The following is a 20063-nucleotide window of genomic DNA, read 5'->3' as shown; positions in this document are numbered from 1 at the left end:
ATTGTACTTACATTGGTGACATATTCAATATCCTTCCAAATATTACATTCCCTGGGAAAATCTGCCAATTCTAAAAAATTATCCACTACCACTTGGCCAATCAAGTCATGCCTGGAGAATCTGTCAAAATCATAGACAGAGAAATGGAGCTTCCGTGCATTCAGATCATTGTATGGAACAGTAAATAAAAAAACTTCATCAAAAACTGGATTTAGGGTTTTTCTGTGCACTTTAGTCTGGTGTTTTGTTTTCCTATCAGGAAGGAGATATATCTTCACATACGGATCTGAAGTTCCCGAGAAGTCTTTTGCTGGCAGGTTGATGGCCTTGTGTATCTTCACTATCAGCTGCTCTAAATCACAGTCGTATTTCAGAATAAAGTTCAGTTTTCCACATGCCTTGCTATTACTCCTCCGGCCATCATCTGTGTCCACGGATCTCTGTTTATACAGCTCTGGCTTAATGCGGCCAATTCCAGTCAGTTGCTCCTGTTTCTGAACCTGCTGAATGTTGAAGTCAGGATTGGAGAGGTTGAGCTGTCTTCGGATTGAGTTATGCCTTAAGTGAAAACAAGAGAAATAGGTTGGGTTGGCGATCATAAGAATCTGTGCGCACAGTGAAGATCCTCTTTTCATTTAACGTGTTTTCTCAACATACAACATCCGCAGTGTCAGACTTTTACTTGCATAATGTTATAAAACACAATAATTAATTTTCTCAATCTAGTGGTATAAACTCTCCAAATTTGGCTGAAGAATGTAACAAACTCAAATTCACTGCCATTGCAAATCTACTGTATTACAGTCTATTGCCAGTAACTGTTATCAGTTACCATTTTCTGCAGAATCTTCTGGATTAATGCCTATGAAAATAGGTCATTACAGGCTAGATCCTATTACAACTGACATACCCACTGAGCTTGGTGATTTCTGGTGTCAAGATAAAGATGAAAAAGAAGATACTTCTTCATAGCTCTGCGTTTCAGTGACTTGTTGATCTCCACTACTACCCCATTGCTAAGTGAACTATTCTGGCCTGAAGTTATTTGTTGATCCTCCCATTAGTTGTTTCTTTTTGTTTTTCACTCATGACTGATGTAATGAGCTCTGAAGTACTTAGGCTGCAGAGCTTCTTTAATTTCATTACTCCAAGGAGAGAAAGTTGTTTTATCTTCAGTCCAGTGAGATTTATTACCTGGATTCACTCTTTTATTGTGATTGAAATTTCCACTTCATGAGATAACAGAAATCAAATCTGCAATCACTGCAGGGGTGAATCACTTTCAGGGATGTGAAAGCTGGATTAGGTAAAATCTTAATTTTATGAGTTGGTTTCTACTTTATTGTCCTATTCATATGCAGCAATTGTTCAGTGTATTGGAGTACGATGAATTGTGGTTGAATATGAAAGGATAATGTGGAAAATGCTGACATAGGGTTAAGTCAAAACTATTTATATTGAATGTAATCAATAATAGTTATTTGCTTCTGCTGTTCTTTTATTCCTTCTAAGTGTGTGTTTATGGATGTGCAAATCCCCTTACAAACTACCCTCATATTTTTTTTTGTTGGTATACAATAAATACATAATTTTATAGGTATACATAGGTAATTGACATGAAAAAATATTATCAAGTCAGAGAAGAAGATGTATACTGTTCAACTGTAAGTTCCTCGGAGCAGTGGGAGGTGCAGAATATCCTTGGAGCAGTAAAAAGGAGGGAATGCTTCCTTGCCGAAGTCTGAACAAGGATTGTAGCAGAGTCAGGTGCCTGGTCTCTGTAGCCACACAGGAGACTTATGCAAGGAAGGAGAGGTAGGAGCAGAGACAAAGGTGAACAAACGAAAGGTGTGGTACAATAAAGATGGGCCCCTCCTTTTTCTGGAAAGGTCTTTTGAAAAAGACCTGGGCAAACATATGAGGTAATGAATGAGGTTGTAATGAGCGATCCTACTATCAGCAAACAGAATAGTGAGGAGACCTGGGCAAGTCATTTCCTTGTGGTCATAGAGACAGACTAGGAACAGCTGGCAGAAAAACAAACTGCAGAAATTCACAGAAGTGAAGACGTAATTGTGGCTGTTTCTTGTGAGATGACTACACGGTGGTGATACTGCGCATTTGTGGTCGTTTGACCACATGTCAGAAGTGCTAGCCTGTTGTAGAAGAGTTCCTATATTTGATTCCATGATTTCACGATACCAAAGACATATAAACATATGAGAGTTCTTGGTGTTAGATATTCGATATGAATCTTCTGTTGTTAATGAATCTCACATCATGCTTATTTCCTAGCACTTTGTAAACAGAGCAGCACCAGCCCTGTAGTTCTGGGGTATCAGTTTTGGGTCAGAATTCAGCCTTGCATGCGGTAGAGTGCAAACTTGAGCATCTGTAATTGTGGTTTGACCTCAGCGATTCCTACATCAAAATGAGCCCATTCTTACACTAATCTAAAGAGAAAAAGTACTTGGAGATTTTGCTTCACAGCATTAATGTTGTTTTGGGATCTTCTCAAATTCTGCAACATATGTTTTGCACTACTGGCAATTCCTGAAGTGGCTGAGAGCTGCTGTCCTTTTACCCAGGTGACCAGAAAAGAGGCTACCAGGAAACTCTTGGACGACTGCTGTACCTTCCCCAGCTAGACTCAGAAATTTACTGACTGACTCTCTGCACATTGATCCTTTCTCTTACTGTGTGAACCTTAATCCTTTTATCATCTGTCCCCAAATGGTCACACCCTGCTTGTTTCCTGTTCCCTCCGGGGTTAGTTCTCCTGTTCCCCTGGAGTCTTCATTGACTCTTGTTCAGTCACTGTCACCCCCACAGTTATGATTGTGGCTAAAATCTATGACTTTAAGTCCTATCCCTAACTCTTGCAAGTGTTTCATTAGCCTGCCCTACTTTTCTTCGTTAGCTGTTTTAAAAATGTTCGAGGAGACATTACTGAGTGCTCAGCATCACTGCTTAGTGCAAATGGATATGCTTTACAAGCTAAATGTAGGCTGTTATGGTGCTTTAAGGCACCCACTTCTCTCGCTGCTGACAGAGAGGCACAAATGAGGCAATAGCTGACACAATGGTGGAATGTCATTGTGATCCTGTGCTTTTAATCTAAGAGACTTGTGCACCTTGATAATTTTACATATTTTTTTAAAAAAAAGAACATGACCAGTAATTATGAACTCGTAATAGACCAGCATACCAGATAATCAAGCTGTAATTCTTTGGCTATGTCCATATTCATTAATAGTAGAGATAAATTGAAGTTACTGACCGTGCAGAAGAGGTTGGTTCAGTGATCTGACGATGCATTCGTGCATTGTGTACACAGTTCTCCTTTGTCTCCCCCTGAGCATCCACTGGGATATCAGGAGAGGTGTGGCTGATCTTCATGGAGGACTCTGGGTAGGTTGTTGGCTGACCAAGATAATCCTCGCTGTAGTCATGGTCATTGGTCTCTGTATCTGTGTAGTTCAGGGACTCTTGTTTCTCTTTGTTCCCAAATGGCAGGCCACGCTCTCGCCAAGGAATCCAGCAAAGCTTCCAGGACACGAACAGGGACACACCAAACAGAGCAAGACCACAGGCTGTGACAACTAGGGAAAGCAAGCTTATTGAGATATCTGCAAACAAGAACACATGTATGGCACGTTTAGTGCTTTTTGTTAGGAAGTCTGTATCTCTAAGGCATAGAATATGAGAAGTAAATGTCTCTAGATTGCAGGTCTTCAAAAATTAAATTCTGATTGGTGCAGCAGTCACAAAATGGGAACATATTAAATTTTCTATTCTTTTTTAAAATCATTTTTTTTCCAATAAGAAAAGAACAAACTTATTTTGAACTTCAGTGTAAGACTCATTTTGATAGAACTGAGTTTATATTTTCCTTTCAAAAGGTAAGTGTATTGAAGGGCCTTTCTAAATATAAAAAAAAGGCTTTCTATTTGATCACTCAGTTTTCAATTGGTGAGAAAGTTAACACCTGCAATACGTTTTCCCTTTATTTTCCTTTTGAGTAGTGCAGTTTCCTTCATATTGTTTGCCAGTTCTTACTACCTTCTCTTCTAGAGACTGTTAGATACTTTCACAATCAAAAACATTTGCACATGCATACATGGATTTTTTAATGTATTCAACTGAAGTATCTTGTGTTATTATTAGTTATTTTCCTCCCAATCCTAGACTCATTCTTATATTTGCAAACAGTTACTGACTATGAATACATGTCCTGCTGTTCATCGTTAGTTTAGATACTAATATCTCTTCAAAACTGAGGTTTTTAACTTTGAAGGCTCTTTATTCCGCTTCCAAACTTCTGGTATAAAAGGAGTGCAGAGATGACTCTCGAGTTGTTTTTCTCCACGTTCCTAGCATTATCCTACTCCACAATCACATGAACAGACTTAATTTACAACTAGGAGAGAATTTTCTGTTTTGTTTTGTTTTTAGTTGCATGTTAGGAAAATGACTCAGTGGAGCAGCTGCTTTTATGGTTACAGTGTTTTTGAAATTAGTTTCTCTGCAGATTACAGAACAGATCACGCCTTAAACACAGCGTGAATTCTATTTTACAGCCTCAAATTATAAGCAACCTTATCAAAGCCATTTTTCATACTGCTCTATGTATTTAGAATATCAGCCTGCATCTCTGTAGGTAAGAGCTAGCCTAGATTTTAAAAGAGTGGCATGAGGTTGAAAGGTTGCTCTTAGTGGCACAGTTATTTAAGGATGGCAATTCAGATGAAACAGCCTCAGTTAATTTGAACAAAGAATATTTTTTATAAGTGAAAAAGCCAGTAGACTCAGCCCCTGATGCGAGTCATTCTCACTGGCCAGACAGATTAAATTTCTGCAGAGTGGAGAGTGACACTCCAATCAGCTTCATGCAGGAACCGTCTGGTTTATTTTGCATGCTGAAAACCAATTTTAAACATTTTTAGCCAGAATCATCTCTTCTGTCCTTCTCCCAGTATGAAGACAAAGTTCATTAGCAGTGGGGACAGCCTAGCATCTACCTACAGTTACAGCAAAGCGTTTCAGAGGTAAAATGAATTAAAGAAATTCCTCCCATGCATAAAAGGCAATGTGGGAGAAAGTAGAACAGTGGTTCTTGATATTTTTGGAATATTCACCGGTAAACAAGCCTGGCAGTGGAGGCAGAGACAACTTCTCCGTATGATTAAAAGGCAGAAGAACTGGGATGCAGTCATGAAGGGGGACCTTGAGAGTAAAGTGATTTGTCTTAGATTCCCTGGAGGAAATACACTAGATGTCTGCCAAAAGGTTGCTTTTTCAAAGAACTAATTGGTATAAATGATCCGGCATTGAAGGAAATGAAAAACTGGGAGCTGTCAGAACGAGGCAAAAGATCACAAGGTGAGAACTGAACAAGAGACTGCAGAATGCAGAATGCAATGTGTGAAGGTGAGGAACAATTTGAAAGGCAGACCAACAGTTCCCAACCTTGAGAATGATGTTAGCAGCAAATACAGCCATCTAGAGAACTGACATCATGAGTAAAAAAAATAAAAAACGATTGCAGTATAAACTACATTTCATTCAGAGAGTTTGAAAAGCTTTACTAATATGATTCCTCATTTAACGGAGTAACAGTGAGAACCCTCACCTCATCGCTTTCAGAGAAGATGGTTGATAAATAGTTTAGGTGACTTGCCAAGATACAAAATAAGAAGTGATAAATCATCATCATCTTGGTTTTACTTCTGACTCTTTAGGTAGAAACCATGTTTTTTTGGTGTGGCTGTTTTATTTCTGTGGGTGGAAAAGGGACGATCACGTACCCATCTTACGGCTATGAAGGAGAGTGGGACTGAGCAGCTCTAAACTGTTGCCTTTCACTGGCCAGTAATTTTCAGCTATTACCCTCCTGGCTATCAATTTGCAGTAGCAGGCCAAGTTCAGTTTAGATAGCTGAGGTCAGTGCAGTGTCAAGCAAAGAGGTTCTTTACTGTATTCTGGAGCTGCTTTTACACATAAATTCTTCACAGACACTCATAAGAAGGGAAAAAGAGATTCAAAATGTAAAAATATATGTATTTTTTTTGTTTTGTAGTAACAGCATTTGTGGGACAACCAGGGGATCGGGCTTAGCCAGAATGGGTTCATGAAAGGCAGGTCCTGCTTGACCAACCTGATCTCCTTGTACGATCTGGCAGATGAGGGAAAGGCTGTTGATGTGGTCTACCTAGACTTCAGCAAAGCCTTTGATGCTGTCTCCCACAGTATTCTGCAGAAGCTGGCAGCCTGTGGCTTGGACAGGTACACTCTTTGCTGTATAACAAGTGGTGTTCCCCAGGGGTCGTTATTAGGGCATGTCTTATTCAATGTCTTTATTGATGACCTGGATGAGGGCATTGAGTGCACCCTCAGTAAGTTTGCAGATGACACCAAGTTGGCTGGAAGTGTGGATCTGCCTAGGGGTAGCGAGGCCCTACAGAGAAAGCTGGATAGCCTGGATAGCTGAGCTGAGGCCAATGGGGTGAAGATCAACAAGAACAAGTGCCAAGACCTACATTTTGGCCACAACAACCACAGGCAACGCTACAGGCTTGGGGCAGAATGTCTGGAAGACCGTGTAGAGGAAATGGACCTGGGGCTATTGATCAGTGCTCAGCTAAACATGAGCCAGCAGTGTGCCCAGGTGGCCAAGAAGGCCAATGGCATCCTGGCTTGCATCAGAAACAGTGCTGGCAGCAGGAGCGGAGCAGGAAAGTGGTGAGGCTGCACCTTGAGTACTGTGTTCAATTTTGGGCCCTTCATTAAAAGAAAGACACTGAGGCCCTGGAGCATGTTCACAGAAGGCAACAAAGCTGGTGAGGGGTCTGGAGCACAAGTCTCATGAGGAGCAGCTGAAGGAACTAGGATTATTTATTCTGGAGAAGAGGAGGCTCTGGAGAGACTTTATAGCTCTCTACAAGTTCCTGAAAGGAGATCGTGGTGAGGTGGGAGTCAGCGTGTTCCCATGTGACTAGCAATAGGACTGGAGGGAATGGCCTCACGTTGTGCCAAGGGGAAACTCAGTTTGGATGTTTGGGAATTTTACTTCCTCTCCGAAAGAGTGGTCAGGCACTGGAATGGGCTGCACAGGGATGTGGTGGTGTCACCGTCCCTGGAGGTGTTCAAGAAGCATTTAGATGTTCTACTGAGGGATGTGGTTTAGTGGGAAATATTGGTGATAGGTGGATAGATATTTTCCAACCTTGGTGATTCTACGATTCTGTGATTCTGTGACAGAAACATTTTAGCTTTGATTATTAAGAAATGCTCTTATGTAAGCAGAATATTTTGTTTGTAATTCAGGTAAATTGGCTTCATATTGAGATGATTTATTAAGTGCAATCAAAATAACATGTGAGCACAACACTCAAAAGTATACCTGATGAATAAAACTGATCAGTTTCTATGATAATCTTAACTTTCTTCCTCCTAAGTTAAATTTGTTTTGTAAAATTTCTTCTCCCTTGCCTGCACATCTATTTCCTCAAAAAAGACTTGGTCTGCATTAACGCAAAATTCCTTGGCAATTTAGGTGACATATCACAATCATAGAATGGCCTGGGTTGAAAAGGACCACAATGCTCATCCAGTTCCAACCCCCTGTTGTGTGCAGGGTCACCAACCAGCAGACCAGGCTGCCCAGAGCCACATCCAGCCTGGCCTTGAATGCCTCCAGGGATGGGGCATCCACAGCCTCCTTGGGCAGCCTGTTCCAGTGTGTCACCACCCTCTGTGTGAAAAACCTCCTCCTAATATCTAACCTAAACCTCCCCTGCCTCAGTTTAAAACCATTCCCCCTTGTCCTATCACTATCTATCCTCGTAAACAGCCGTTCCCTCTCCTGATTCTGTGCTCCCTTCAAGTATTGGAAGATCGCAATGAGGTCTCCTCGGAGCCTTCTCCAAGCTAAACAAACCCAGTTCCCCCAACCTTTCCTCATAGGAGAGCTGCTCCAGCCCTCTGATCATCTCAGTGCCCTCCTCTGGACCCGCTCCAAGAGCTCCACGTCCTTCCTGTATTGGGGGGCCCAGGCCTGGACGCAGTACTGCAGATGGGGCCTCACAAGAGTGTAGAGGGGGACGATCACCTCCCTCTCCCTGCTGGTCACCCCTCTTTTAATGCAGCCCAGAACACAGTTGGCCTTCTGGGATGCAGGCGCGCACTGCTGGCTCATGTCCAGCTTCTCGTCCACCAAAACCCCCAAGTCCTTCTCCACTGGGGCTGCTCTCAAGGGCTTCTCCTCCCAGCCTGTATAAACACCTGAAATTTGCCCCTGCCCAAGTGCAACGCCTTGCACTTGGCTTTACTGAACCTCATTAGGTTTTCATGGGCCTCTGCATGGCTTCCCTTCCTTCCAGTGCATCGTCTGCAACGCTCAATTTGGTGCTGTCTGCAAAAATGTCTTCACTGATCTAAGAGCTGGCCAAGTGAGCTGCAAGTTAGCATTCCAGATATTCTTAGACAGAGTTGAGAGGAGTCATATCTTCAAGGATTTGCATGTTTCTTTCTGACTTTTATGGTTGCATCTGCCTAGGAATTATATACATTATGTTCTTCTTGTGACAATGAGCACTTCCATTTTTTAAGAAATAAGAATACAAATAAAACAAAATAATAAAAGTTGTCATGACGGCATATACACAACGGTAGTTGCACACATACAGGAGAGTACCCAAACTACACACTGGGTTATAGAAATGAGCACTGAAGGTCTGATGTCAGTACATACTGAAGTTTTATACTGGTTGTACTATAGTTGACTGCAGAGATAAATTCAACGCTTTACAACCACTGATCTAAACAGTTCTTCAAATAACGTTTGAAAAAAAATTGTAACAAATGTTACAGTACTTAAAAAAAATTAAAAAAATCAGGAAAATTAAAACAGTGCATTTCAACATTCATTTACTGCCCTATCAGTGAAGTAACCGCAGGCATGCTGCTCTCTGAGTCTGAGGCGTCAGTCTGAGTTCACAGAAGTGATGTAAATTGCTGCTAGTGACTGCTGAAAATGAACCTGTTACATGCTCTTATATTTCTGGAGTAAAATTGCACAGAATTATACCTGGAGAAATGTGGCCACATCAAAGGGCTAAAGGGGGGCACTGAATAAATCAATGAATGGGAAAGGTGAGATGTTACTGAGAACTTGTTAGATTCGGAGAGAAAACAAATCTTTAGTGGGTGACAGATGGGGGACAAAAGACAAAGATAACAGCTATATATCATCTTATGTATTGTTATCTTCCAGCTTGGCAAATCCCTTGTACCTTCCTGTCAGCAATACCCACAGCTGTTTACTCTGGGAAAAAAAAACAACCAACCGATTATGATGATAAATGACAAAGAGCCATATCAATAACTAGCTCATTAAGGCTAGAAATTCTGGCAGCTGCCAAGGTTAAGATGTTCCAGCTTTCATGGAAAAAAAAAAAGGCTTATTTTTGCCTGTACAAATAACAAATTAACCTGTACGTAGTAAGAGAAACATTTCTTAACTAACACATATCTTTAAAAAGGTCTGCTCAGTCAGAATTTAATTTGTTTTTCATTCATTTTGACATGAAGGGTCAAAATACATTGTAGCATTTCAGGATTTTAATGCTGGTAGTAACTTAACTGAAGACTTTAGCTTTCCATGTGTCTAGAAGTACTACAAGCTGCCAGAGACATCACAGTGCATTTAACACCTAAGAAAAGCAGGATTTTATTTTAGATGTTTAAGGAATCTTTTGCACAGAGACTTTTTGCACAAGAAAGGAAGCATCCACTTCTGAGCTCCGGAGAATCTGTGGTTAGCAAAAGTATCAGAAACTCTTATATATCATACAAAAAGTCACTTATTGCAATGACTGCTTGTTCAAATCTATTTACCACTATCAAGCACTGGGAAGAAAATGTATTATTATTTTAATGTACCTAAGAAAAATGTTCAGCAGTTAAGAAATTAGCACTTAATATTTTAAAAGGGAATTCAGCACAGTGACCTCAGGCATACAGAAAGAAATCCTCTGTGCACCTTGAATAGCCTGAGTTTGACTAGCAGCTAGATGCAAGCTTAGTGTACTCCCAGGACTGGGATTATTCAGGAATAAGTGATTAAGATTAGGTGTCTTCTAACACCTTTCTTGTCACAATCTTCAGAGTGCTTCTTTGGTGCAAAATGCATTCATCATTATTGTTAATCAGCTGGCAACATCAACTAATTTCAAATACCATACAAAGATGGAAAGTAATGCAACTCTAGATAGAGAAAAATGTAATTTAAAAGAATCTTGAGAGAAATCTGTAAGCTACTGTTTTTCAGATTTTCTGTCTGAACAGCTTAATGATGTTGTATCTGAGACATTCACTCCTTCTGTGCTGCTGTGTGGGCATGTAATTCTTAGTCTCTGAAAGCTACATTTACACACATGAGTTTTTGGCCCATGATGTGCAACACTGCAGATGTTTCTGTTGGTGATAATGTTCTAGTATGCTTTTTTTTTCCCTGAAGAGACATTTTTAAAGCCAACACTTGGATAACACCAAGACCCATTTGTTTTAGTAAGGGAAAAAATATTTTTTTGTATGTTTACAGACATCTTCCTTGTAGTTGTAAGTTTATCGTACACAACCAGAATAAATTCTTTCTAATAGACAGCTGCAAAATAGAATGGAAACAGGTTAAATTCCATTCTGGGTATCAGCTGAAGCTGTGTTCTTGCTTCTTTCCACACCTGAATGGGTAAACTCCCTGAAACTAGGTCAGCTCATCCAATTTTCTTCAAGAAGAAACTGTTGTTTCGACTCACTGTTTTCTGACTTTTTAAACAGTATAAATCCTGTAGGGATTTCATTGATAGGGACCACTTCAGACATTTTACTGATGATACAAAAAATAAAGTGCAGACTATGATTATGCTTGCATTCTATATTTGCTCCAGGTCTCAGCTCAAAGAACCACCTTACTCACCACTGCTGTGTCTGGATTAGGTCTGTTAGTCTGCGTAGAACATGCCTCAGCTCTGAGATGTGGACCAGCTGCTGAGATACAGTAAGGCACTGCTTTTTAGATGCTTACCCGTTGGGTTGTTACTGTCTGACTCATACTACAGCTCAATTGTATGGAAGATGGGGAGACCATACCATTAATGGTGTTTTAAGGTAACACTGTTATTACATAACAGATCAGATGAAATGATGACTACTTCAGCTCCAATAAAGTTCTGGTAGTTGTTACTTCCCAGATGCAACCTGTGTTTCACTCCTACTGCTCCTTCTTATTTCCATTGGTAAATGAATCAGGGTTGCATCAATGCTAGCCACAAACCTGACTCCATAATGATAGGGAAGGAAAGCACTAATGCTTTCCCAGATGAGATGCATTTTAACATTTTTGTTTTACTGTCCCTATTTCTTAACCGTTATCCTTTAGCTTCCTGTTACAGTGTCCCCTGTTCTCTCCACACTGCCTGTGAGAAAGAGCTCAGATGTGTCTAAGCTGGTTGCTATTCCATGGGCATGCATGCTCACTGCCTCTCCTGAACTCAACATCCTCTCCCCTGAAAAAGCTGATTGCAGTTATTGTGTTACTAGTTACTGTGCAGTTAGCATGAATTGAAGAAGAGATGTTTTGCTTTTTGCTTTGTTAGTTTGATCCTTCTGAAGGCACCGCTGGCCCCACAGTTCTGGTTACTTCAGGTCTCTTAGATTCCTGAAGCTCAATTAAGCTCTGTAAGAACAGAACACGCTGCTCTTTGAAAGCAGCGTGTGCAGAGAGCAAGAAAAATCCCACTGAAATGCCCCTGCTCCAGATCTTTGCCCTGAATTTCCAGACACTTCAGAGCTTTGCCATAGTAAGCTTTCTGGAGGACAATTATAACTACCTTTGTTTTGGCACTTAGTACCAAATGTACTGGATATAATCTTTAGTAAACAGCCTGCCAGGAAAAGAGCTCTTGATGTTTTAAAGCTAATTCTTGTTTTCAACAACAGATCCTTAGCCTAGAAAAGAAAACAATTCACTCATTGAACATTGAGGTGATCTTCTCATACACCTGTTTTTGTCAAATAATACCAAAACATATTGTTTAGGCATTCTTCTTCTAAGAAAAATCTACAACTATGCAATGGTCCTAAGTTTCTTTATTAGGTAATTGTAGGAGCTTGAAAGATGCAAATGTCAGGAAAAGATATAATGAATTTGATAGTCATTCCAGTCAAGGAGAAACTATACCCTAATAATCATATATTTCCACCCTGAAAGGAAATCTTTAATCCTCCTAGGAGCAAGAAGAGAAAAGAAGAAAAAGAGATTTTGACACTAACTAGAGAAACTGCAATTGTGTATGTCATTTACTCAAGAAGTAACTTCTATATTCTAATTTTCTTAAAAAAAAAAAAAAAAAGTGGGAAATAATATAAACGAGGCTAAGAACTGGAATGTTTGCAATTTATTAACTTTGGCTGTCCTCTGAATGTACTCTGAGTGCTCCCCTGAAGTCATATGTGTACATTTTATGAAATGTCCCTTATTAGAAAAGACAGAATAAATTGAAATAAGTAATTGAATTTCTTTCTGCTTGTGGAATACAAGCAGTTGTGTGAAACGTCCTTGCGAATTAAAATTATTAAATTGGCAATTTTTATGGAAAATTTCTTCAGACCTTAGGTTATCTTAGTGAAAAGGAAAATGTCAGCTGTCTGCCTTAAAACAGTGCTGCCATTGTTTGTTTAAGAAAATCAAAGAACGCTCTTGAAATTTGCTAGGAAGCATTAAAATTTTGCATGCACTCCCTACAAGCATCCAAACATACACAGTTGAAGCCACTGGGAATAAATCTCAATCTGGCAAACGTTAATCAAATGTAAACAGACCAAAAATGTGTTTGAAAACCCTAATGGTTCTTTGAAGAATTGCTTGTAATGTTTTTCTATCCGCATTACCAAGTAGCAGGTAGCACAAAGCTGTTAAATTATCAGTGTTAAACTGTTTATCACTGAGCAGCTTTTTTCATCCTTCCATAAATATCAAAGTTATTGAAATGTCTTTACAAATGGACAAGGGAAACCAATATGGAGCGTGGTTGTTCAAGGTGAAGTTGGGTGAATCAGTTAAAAAGTTAAAGATGGAATTGGGATCTCAACCTTTCCAGCTGCTTCTAGTAAAACAGCCTGCAGCTTGGTAGAAAGAGATGCACAGTTTAGTGAATGTTGCTTAGTGCAAAAGGGGAATTATGACCAGTAAGCAGGTGATACATCTTTTCCAAATCATGTAGTTATAAATTAGTGAAATAATTGAGTTCTGGGGAAGCTGTTATCTCTGCAAATGCACCTGCCTTCTGTTAGACAGTAGGCGTAGTGCCGCTGCATCTAGAGTGCGACTGACAAAATGAACAGGTTTGAGAAGCTGTCATGATATTCTGGACCGCTGCAGACTGGAGGATTGCTTACTGTAAATTCTTAAGTTGAAAACCAAGAGACACCTAGTAGGTCCTAAGATGCCTGAAATACAGCACAAAGCAATAAATATCAATGTCTATGATGATGTTAAAACAAACAAACAAAACAATAAGAAAGCAAACAAAAAATCAGAAGTTTTAATAAATGTAGTAATGTTAGAAGATCCAGGCAGAAAATCTAAATACTGTTCATCTTCAATCTTGTATTATTCTGATAGTAAAGATTTATAGTGGATTCATACTCTGTGTAATAACAGGGCACATAATATGTAGGTGGAACTGCTATTGAATTTAATTGTCTCTTTTAACTTAGAATTCTGTAGATGTCAATGTTGCTATACTTTCTTCTAAAGCAAAATCTGAAGTAATCTTTTCTTATCGAAAGTCCATTTTACATAACAACTTTAATCTGATAATTGAATGGAAAATATCAAAATAATTAACTAAAATAAATGCAATCTCCAAGATAAGCCAGAAATCCACCCGTGGTATTTAGGCTTGTCTTTTCACTTGCACTAAGTGAAAGTCATACAAATAAATTAGTTTCTGTTTACATCCTGCATTATGATAGAAGATATTTCTAATACTTTATGTACTTCTAGTGGCAATATTCATCATATCCAAACTCTTGCAGAGATTTTTGACTGGTGCTCACAGCAAAGAGAATCTAATGGATTTACATTTTCATTAATTAAGTGAATTTAGCTAGATTTGTATCTTTTCCCCTAAAATTATTTCCTCCAGAAAAATTAGAACAGCTAGTTCCTTAAATATGAGGAACTAAATAGTACCCTCTGCTTAACTTAATACAGCAGAAAAGCTTATATGATGAACTGTTCTTTGAACTACCCTACTAGGAAATGAAGGGAGCAAGTGCTGTCAGTCTAAACATCAAAATCAGACCAACATGCAAACCTCTGCTAGTATCAGGAGGCAGCGTAGCTCCCCATTCCTGGGAAGGAAAATTTTGCATGCTGCTGTCTTCTTTTGCATGCTCCTGTCTGTAAGAAGGGCTTCATGTTTGCTGTCCCAGAATGCTTCTTGGCAAAAGTCTTCCTTTTATTGAGGTTTCTAGACAGACCATGTTAATTCTGGAGCTTGAGCTATCAAAATAAAAAATACTGCCAGGCTAAGCTCATAGATGAATTTACACGTGCAGTTCAGTGCACACCACAGAATTCCATATTTTGACCTTGGATGTGCAGAGGTAATACATTCCTTTCAAGGACTGCTATCAATTTCATATGCAGAAAACAATCGTCTCTTCATTGGGTGGCTACAAGCTTTTCAGAAGGGATAGAGGAGGAAAGAGGGGTGGTGTTGTGGCCCTTTGTATTAAAGACTGTCTTGATGTTGAAGAGCTTGGAGTTCGGAATGACAAAGTTGAGAGTCTATGGGTAAGGACTGGGGGAAGGCCTGTAGGAGCGACATCTTGGTGGGGGTCTGTTATAGACCACCTAATCAGGATGAAGCAATGGATGAGGCATTCTATGAGCAGCTCATGGAAGTCCCATGATCGCCAGAACTTGTTCTCGTGACAGACTTCAACTTCCCTGATATCTGTTGGAAACATAATACAGCACAGAGGAAGCAGTCCAGGAGGTTTCTAGATTGCATGGAAGACTGCTTCCTTATGCAACTGGTAGGAGAGCCTACCAGGGGTGTTGCCCTGCTAGATCTGCTCTTCACTAACAGAGAAGGACTGGTGGGAGAAGTGAAGGCTGGGGACTGTGTTGGGCAGAGCGACCATGGAATTGTAGAATTCTGTGTTCCTGGAGATGTCAAAAGATTGACCAGCAAAACTACTATCTTGAACTTCCAGAGAGCAGACTTTTACCTGTTCAGGACACTTGTAGCACGGGTCTCTTGGGAGTCACTTCTTAAGGGTAAAGGGGCCCAGGAAGCCTGGACATTCCTCAAGATGGAAATCTTAAAGACACAAGAACAGGCTGTCCCTGAGTGCCGTAAGGTGAGCCGCAGGAGAAGATGACTGGTGTGGATGAGCTGGGAACTACTGTTGAGACTCAGGGAGAAAAAGAGAGTTTATGTCCTCTGGAAGAAGAGACAGGCTGCTCAGGGAGATTACAAGGAAGTTGATAAGGTATGCAGGGAGGAAATTAAGAGGGCAAAAGCCCAACTTGAACTCAGATTGACCACTGCAGTAAAAGAGAATAAGAAATCCTTTTATAAATATATCAACGTTAAAAGAAGAACCAAGGAGAATTTTCATCCTATACTTGATGCAACAGGGAATGTGGCCACTGAGGACAAGGAGAAAGCTGAGGGCCTCAACACCTTCTTTACATCTGCCTTTAATAGCCAGACCAGTTATCCAGTTATCAGGGCATTTTACACCCTGATCTGGAAGTCTGGGATGCTACTCAGAATATACCTCCAACGATTCAGGTGGAGACAGTCAGAGAGCTCCTTCTCCACCTGGACAGTCACAAATCCATGGGACCAGATGGGCTGCACCCTCAGTGCTGAGGGAGCTGGCGGGGTGATTGCCGAGCCGCTCTCAGCCATCTATCAGCGCTCCTGGTTAACTGGAGAGGTCCCAGAGGATTGGAGGCTCGCTGATGTGACTCCTGTCTTCAAGAAGGGCCATAAAGAGGATCCAGGGAATGACAAGCCTGTCATCCTGGCCTCGGTACCAGGGAAAGTCATGGAGCAAATCATCTTGGGTGCAATCACACAGCATGTGTGTGGTGTCCAGGGGATCAGGCCCAGCCAGCATGGCTTCATGAAAGGCAGGTCGTGCTTGACCAACCTCATCTCCTTCTATGACTGGGTGACCAGACTGGTAGATGAGGGAAAGGCTGTTGATGCAGTCTATCTAGACTTCAGGAAAGCCTTTGACATGGTCTCTCACAGGCTTCTCCTGGGGAAACTGGCTGCCCGTGGCCTGGACAGGTATACCCTTCTTTGGGTAAGGAACTGGATAGAGGGCTGTGCCCAGTGGCTAGTGGTGAATGGAGTGAAGTCCAGCTGGTGACCCGTTTCAAGTGGCGTCCCCCAGGGCTCGGTACTGGAGCCCATCTTGTTTAATATCCTTATTGATGACCTAGATGAGGGGATTGAGTGTATCCTCAGTGAGTTTGCAGATGACACCAAGCTGGGAGGTGGTGTTGATCTGCCTGAGGGTAGGGAGGCCCTGCAGAGGGATCTGATAAGCTGGATTGCTGGGCTGAGGTGACTGGGATGAGGTTCAACAGGGCCAAGTGTCGGATCCTGCACTTTGGCCACAACAACCCCATGCAGCGCTACAGGCTTGGGGATGAGTGGCTGGATAATTGTGAAGAGGAAAGGGACCTGGGGGTGTTGGTTGATGCTCAGCTGAACATGTCCAGAGAAGGGCAGCGAAACTGGTGAGGTGTCTCGAGCACAAGTCTTATGAGGAGCTGCTGAGGGAGCTGGGATTGTTCAGTCTGGAGAAGAGGAGGCTCAGGAGACCTCATTGCACTCTACAACTTCCTGAAGGGAGGTTGTGATGAGGAGGGGTTTGGCCTCTTCTCCCAGGCAACAAACAGGACCAGAGGAAATGGCCACAGGGTGTACCAGAGGAGGTTTAGGTTAGACATGAGGAAAAATTTTTCTCTCAGAGAGTGGTCAGGCACTGGAATGGCTGCCCAGGGAGGTGGTGGAGTCACCATCCCTGGCAATGTGTTCAAGAGGTGCCTGGATGAGGAGCTACGAGATGTGGTTTAGTAGCTTGTGGTGGCAATGGTAATGAGAAGAAGGTTGGACTAGATGATCTTACCGGTCGTTTCCAACCTTGTGAATCTATGATTCTGTGATTCTATACAGATAGAATGAATAACTCGTTTCTGCATCCTTAGCCCTGGTCTTCCTAAATAATATAGGATTGCCCACATAAGCAATTTAGTATTCAAGTGAGAAGGGAGAAGGATTGTTTTTGGTGCAGACCTGCCTTGTGTATACCTAGAGTCTGGCAGCACTCACTTGAATGAGACACAGAGCTGAGGGGTGTCTTTGGTGTAGCTGGTCCTCCAGGTTGGGCCGAGGCTGCAGCCAGGCTCCTGCTACAGCCCTGGGGGTGTAGGTTCTTCCTGAAGCCCATGCTGATGTGTGCCATGGTCTGGCAGTCAGCCCAAACTTTACAGCTAGTAATTGCACCATGGGGATGCTCAGTCCTACAAGCACAGTGGTGCACAGCATGTCAGACTCCTCACTTGGGGCCACACAAGCTGGTAATGGTGATTTATCTGTAGTATCTTTTAAGTTACTCTCCCAGAAGTCAGTGAGGTTTTCCATACAGAAGAACTATGAGTTTCAACATGAGTTATGTTAAAATCCTCCTGTTTTTCCACTCTGAAAAGAACCAAACCACCTCACTACAAGATTGCCTTATTTTGAATTGTATTTTTCTAAGCAATTAACTCCACACTTTTGAAATCCAAATAACAAAATAATAATGCATTATACACTTTAGAATAAATACACTATAGCAATTACAGTTAATTGCATGAGTTCCTCAGTGAGGCCTAGGATAAAACAGAGGTGACAAGCAATTTAGCAGACTGTACTTTCAGTGCCAAAATCAATTAAGACATTCCAAATCCTGTAAACATTAATAGTAATTAGTAAACTGCTTGCTATTGTACGTCTTTGACTGATGTCCAGCATGTACTGCCTTGTGTTTAACTACAGTGAATACTTACTAGCAAGTATTTTACAGAGTTTGTATAGCATGTGTTTGAAGGGAGGGAACAAAATATCTGTATGTCTATATGCTGCTGCTGCTGCCAGGGGCTCAAGACTATTTAGACCAGCCCCTGGATGTCATCTACAGCATAAATACTTAATAATGATACTAGGCAATGCAAACTGAAACCAAATGAGGCTGAATGTGAAGCAGTGTTCATAGTATTATTATTCATTTTGGCTCACTATTACATGATGTTAGTAACAGGGGATTACAAATCCCTTCAGGGGTTATTCTGCAGTGGAATACCACCAGTTGCATAGTATCTTTCTTCTTCTGAAACATAATTTCAAATGTATTAGGTTCATTCAAGCAATAAATAAGAAAAAGAGTATAAATAACGTAACCACAGAGAGCAATAATAATCACGGCATACAGAATAGCTTTCTTAGAGACTAGTACAATTAGAATCTTTCTCCAGTAGCCAGATGCCTTAATATACCCTCTGTGTTAACTGCCAGCATCTCCAGGTGGGTGTACAGAAAGAAATGGGACGTAGAGAAGGAGCCATCAGTTTTGCAACACTGTCCTCTCAAAACCACGGCCACATCTGTACGTGTGGCAGAATGACTTCTCTCAGCACTCTCAGAATTACACACTGTGAAGAAGAAAATGCTGTTAGCAGCCCAACGTCCCCCAGAATCATCATCCATAGCAGTGGAATATTTAAGAAAACAGTGAAAACCCTAAGCTGCTGTTTCCATGTTTTCTCTCTTTTCTCAAGCATTGATCTGCTGGATTGCTCTTAGACCTGGGGATTTCCTTGGTTTTTGAAGAACTCCAGGAATTCTAGTTATTCTGAATGGGAAAATTAAATGGATATAACAGAGGAAACTGATGATAAATTTCTAGGCACTGGTTTTTTTCCATCTTCTGATCTCTATACTTTTTATCCTGGCCTAGAAAAAAAAAACAAGAATGCAGCTAGCAAATAGCAATACAAGTTTCTTCTCAGCTCCCCAGAGACAGTTACAGCCCACTTTCCTTGCTATCTGCAATGCTGATGATAGGATTTGCTAATTTTTCACAACTTCAGCTGAATGGCACTGGGATAAGTTTCATTAACACTGGGTCCTTATTTATCGTTCAACATTCCTATGTAGATTAGGTATCCATCAATTTCAAATACTTACACTGGTCCCATATGGCCAAAAAAAATGATGAAACCAAAATTGAAGGAACATCACTTCCTGAGCCTTAATTACATTATGAAAAAAAAAAAAAAAAAGTACATAAAACTGTGTTATATTAACATTATTTTAAGTTTCTTTAGAATCAAGTTCTTGTATATATTCTTCTCTCTGGAAGTATCTGTGATCCTATGTCCTTTAAATTAACAGTATTCTCACCCTTGGGTAGACACTTAGCAACCTATTTTTGCCTTACTATGTTCACAAAGATTCCCTTTCTCGCTGTAGATTTCTAATTTCTGCTAACAGTGCATGGCATTGAAGGTAGAAGTTGATCACGTTCTTGTATTTTAAAGGAAGAATTTGTGAGTTTCTTGTGGCAGCATACTTTTTTTATCCAAGTAAAACAAAAGGGAATAAATGAAATAAAGAAGATGAGGTGATTCAGAATAGATCGGTGTAACCCTAAGATCAGAGAATCACAGAATGATTTGGGTTGGAAGCAACCTTCAAGATCATCCAGTTCCAACTCCAGAAAAGCAATTTGGATAGAAGCAGTCGTTTCTTCTTTTATGGAAACACAAGTCATATGGCTTAGATTTTCAAAAATATGTGAAGGACTTACATAACAAATTCTCACTAAGTTATCAGTTTCATTCACATGCATTTCTTTGAAAATGTTGCTCTCAAAGATTATTTTGAGTTAAAGTAGTACAGGAGTAAAGAGGTTGGATTTAGTGC

The 20063-nt window shown here is 40.7% G+C and overlaps 1 protein-coding gene across 5 annotated transcripts in view; it reads right to left on the bottom strand.

The window, feature by feature from the left end:
- SYT9 (synaptotagmin 9) overlaps positions 1 to 20063 on the bottom strand; it is a 69277-nt gene that overhangs the window by 34208 nt on the left and 15006 nt on the right. For all 5 annotated transcript variants that reach the window (XM_048948945.1, XM_048948947.1, XM_048948948.1 and 2 more), the window contains exons 2-3: positions 3281 to 3629; positions 12 to 558 (exon numbers count right to left, since the gene is read on the bottom strand). In XM_048948945.1, the coding sequence (XP_048804902.1) occupies positions 12 to 558; positions 3281 to 3629 (896 nt within the window). The remainder of the gene's footprint in view (positions 1 to 11; positions 559 to 3280; positions 3630 to 20063) is intronic.

The sequence above is a fragment of the Lagopus muta genome, chromosome 6 (genome assembly GCF_023343835.1).
Source record: "Lagopus muta isolate bLagMut1 chromosome 6, bLagMut1 primary, whole genome shotgun sequence".
Taxonomy (NCBI): Eukaryota; Metazoa; Chordata; class Aves; order Galliformes; family Phasianidae; genus Lagopus; species Lagopus muta.
Note: the sequence above shows the minus strand (reverse complement) of the source record. Positions and strands in the feature narration are given on the sequence as shown.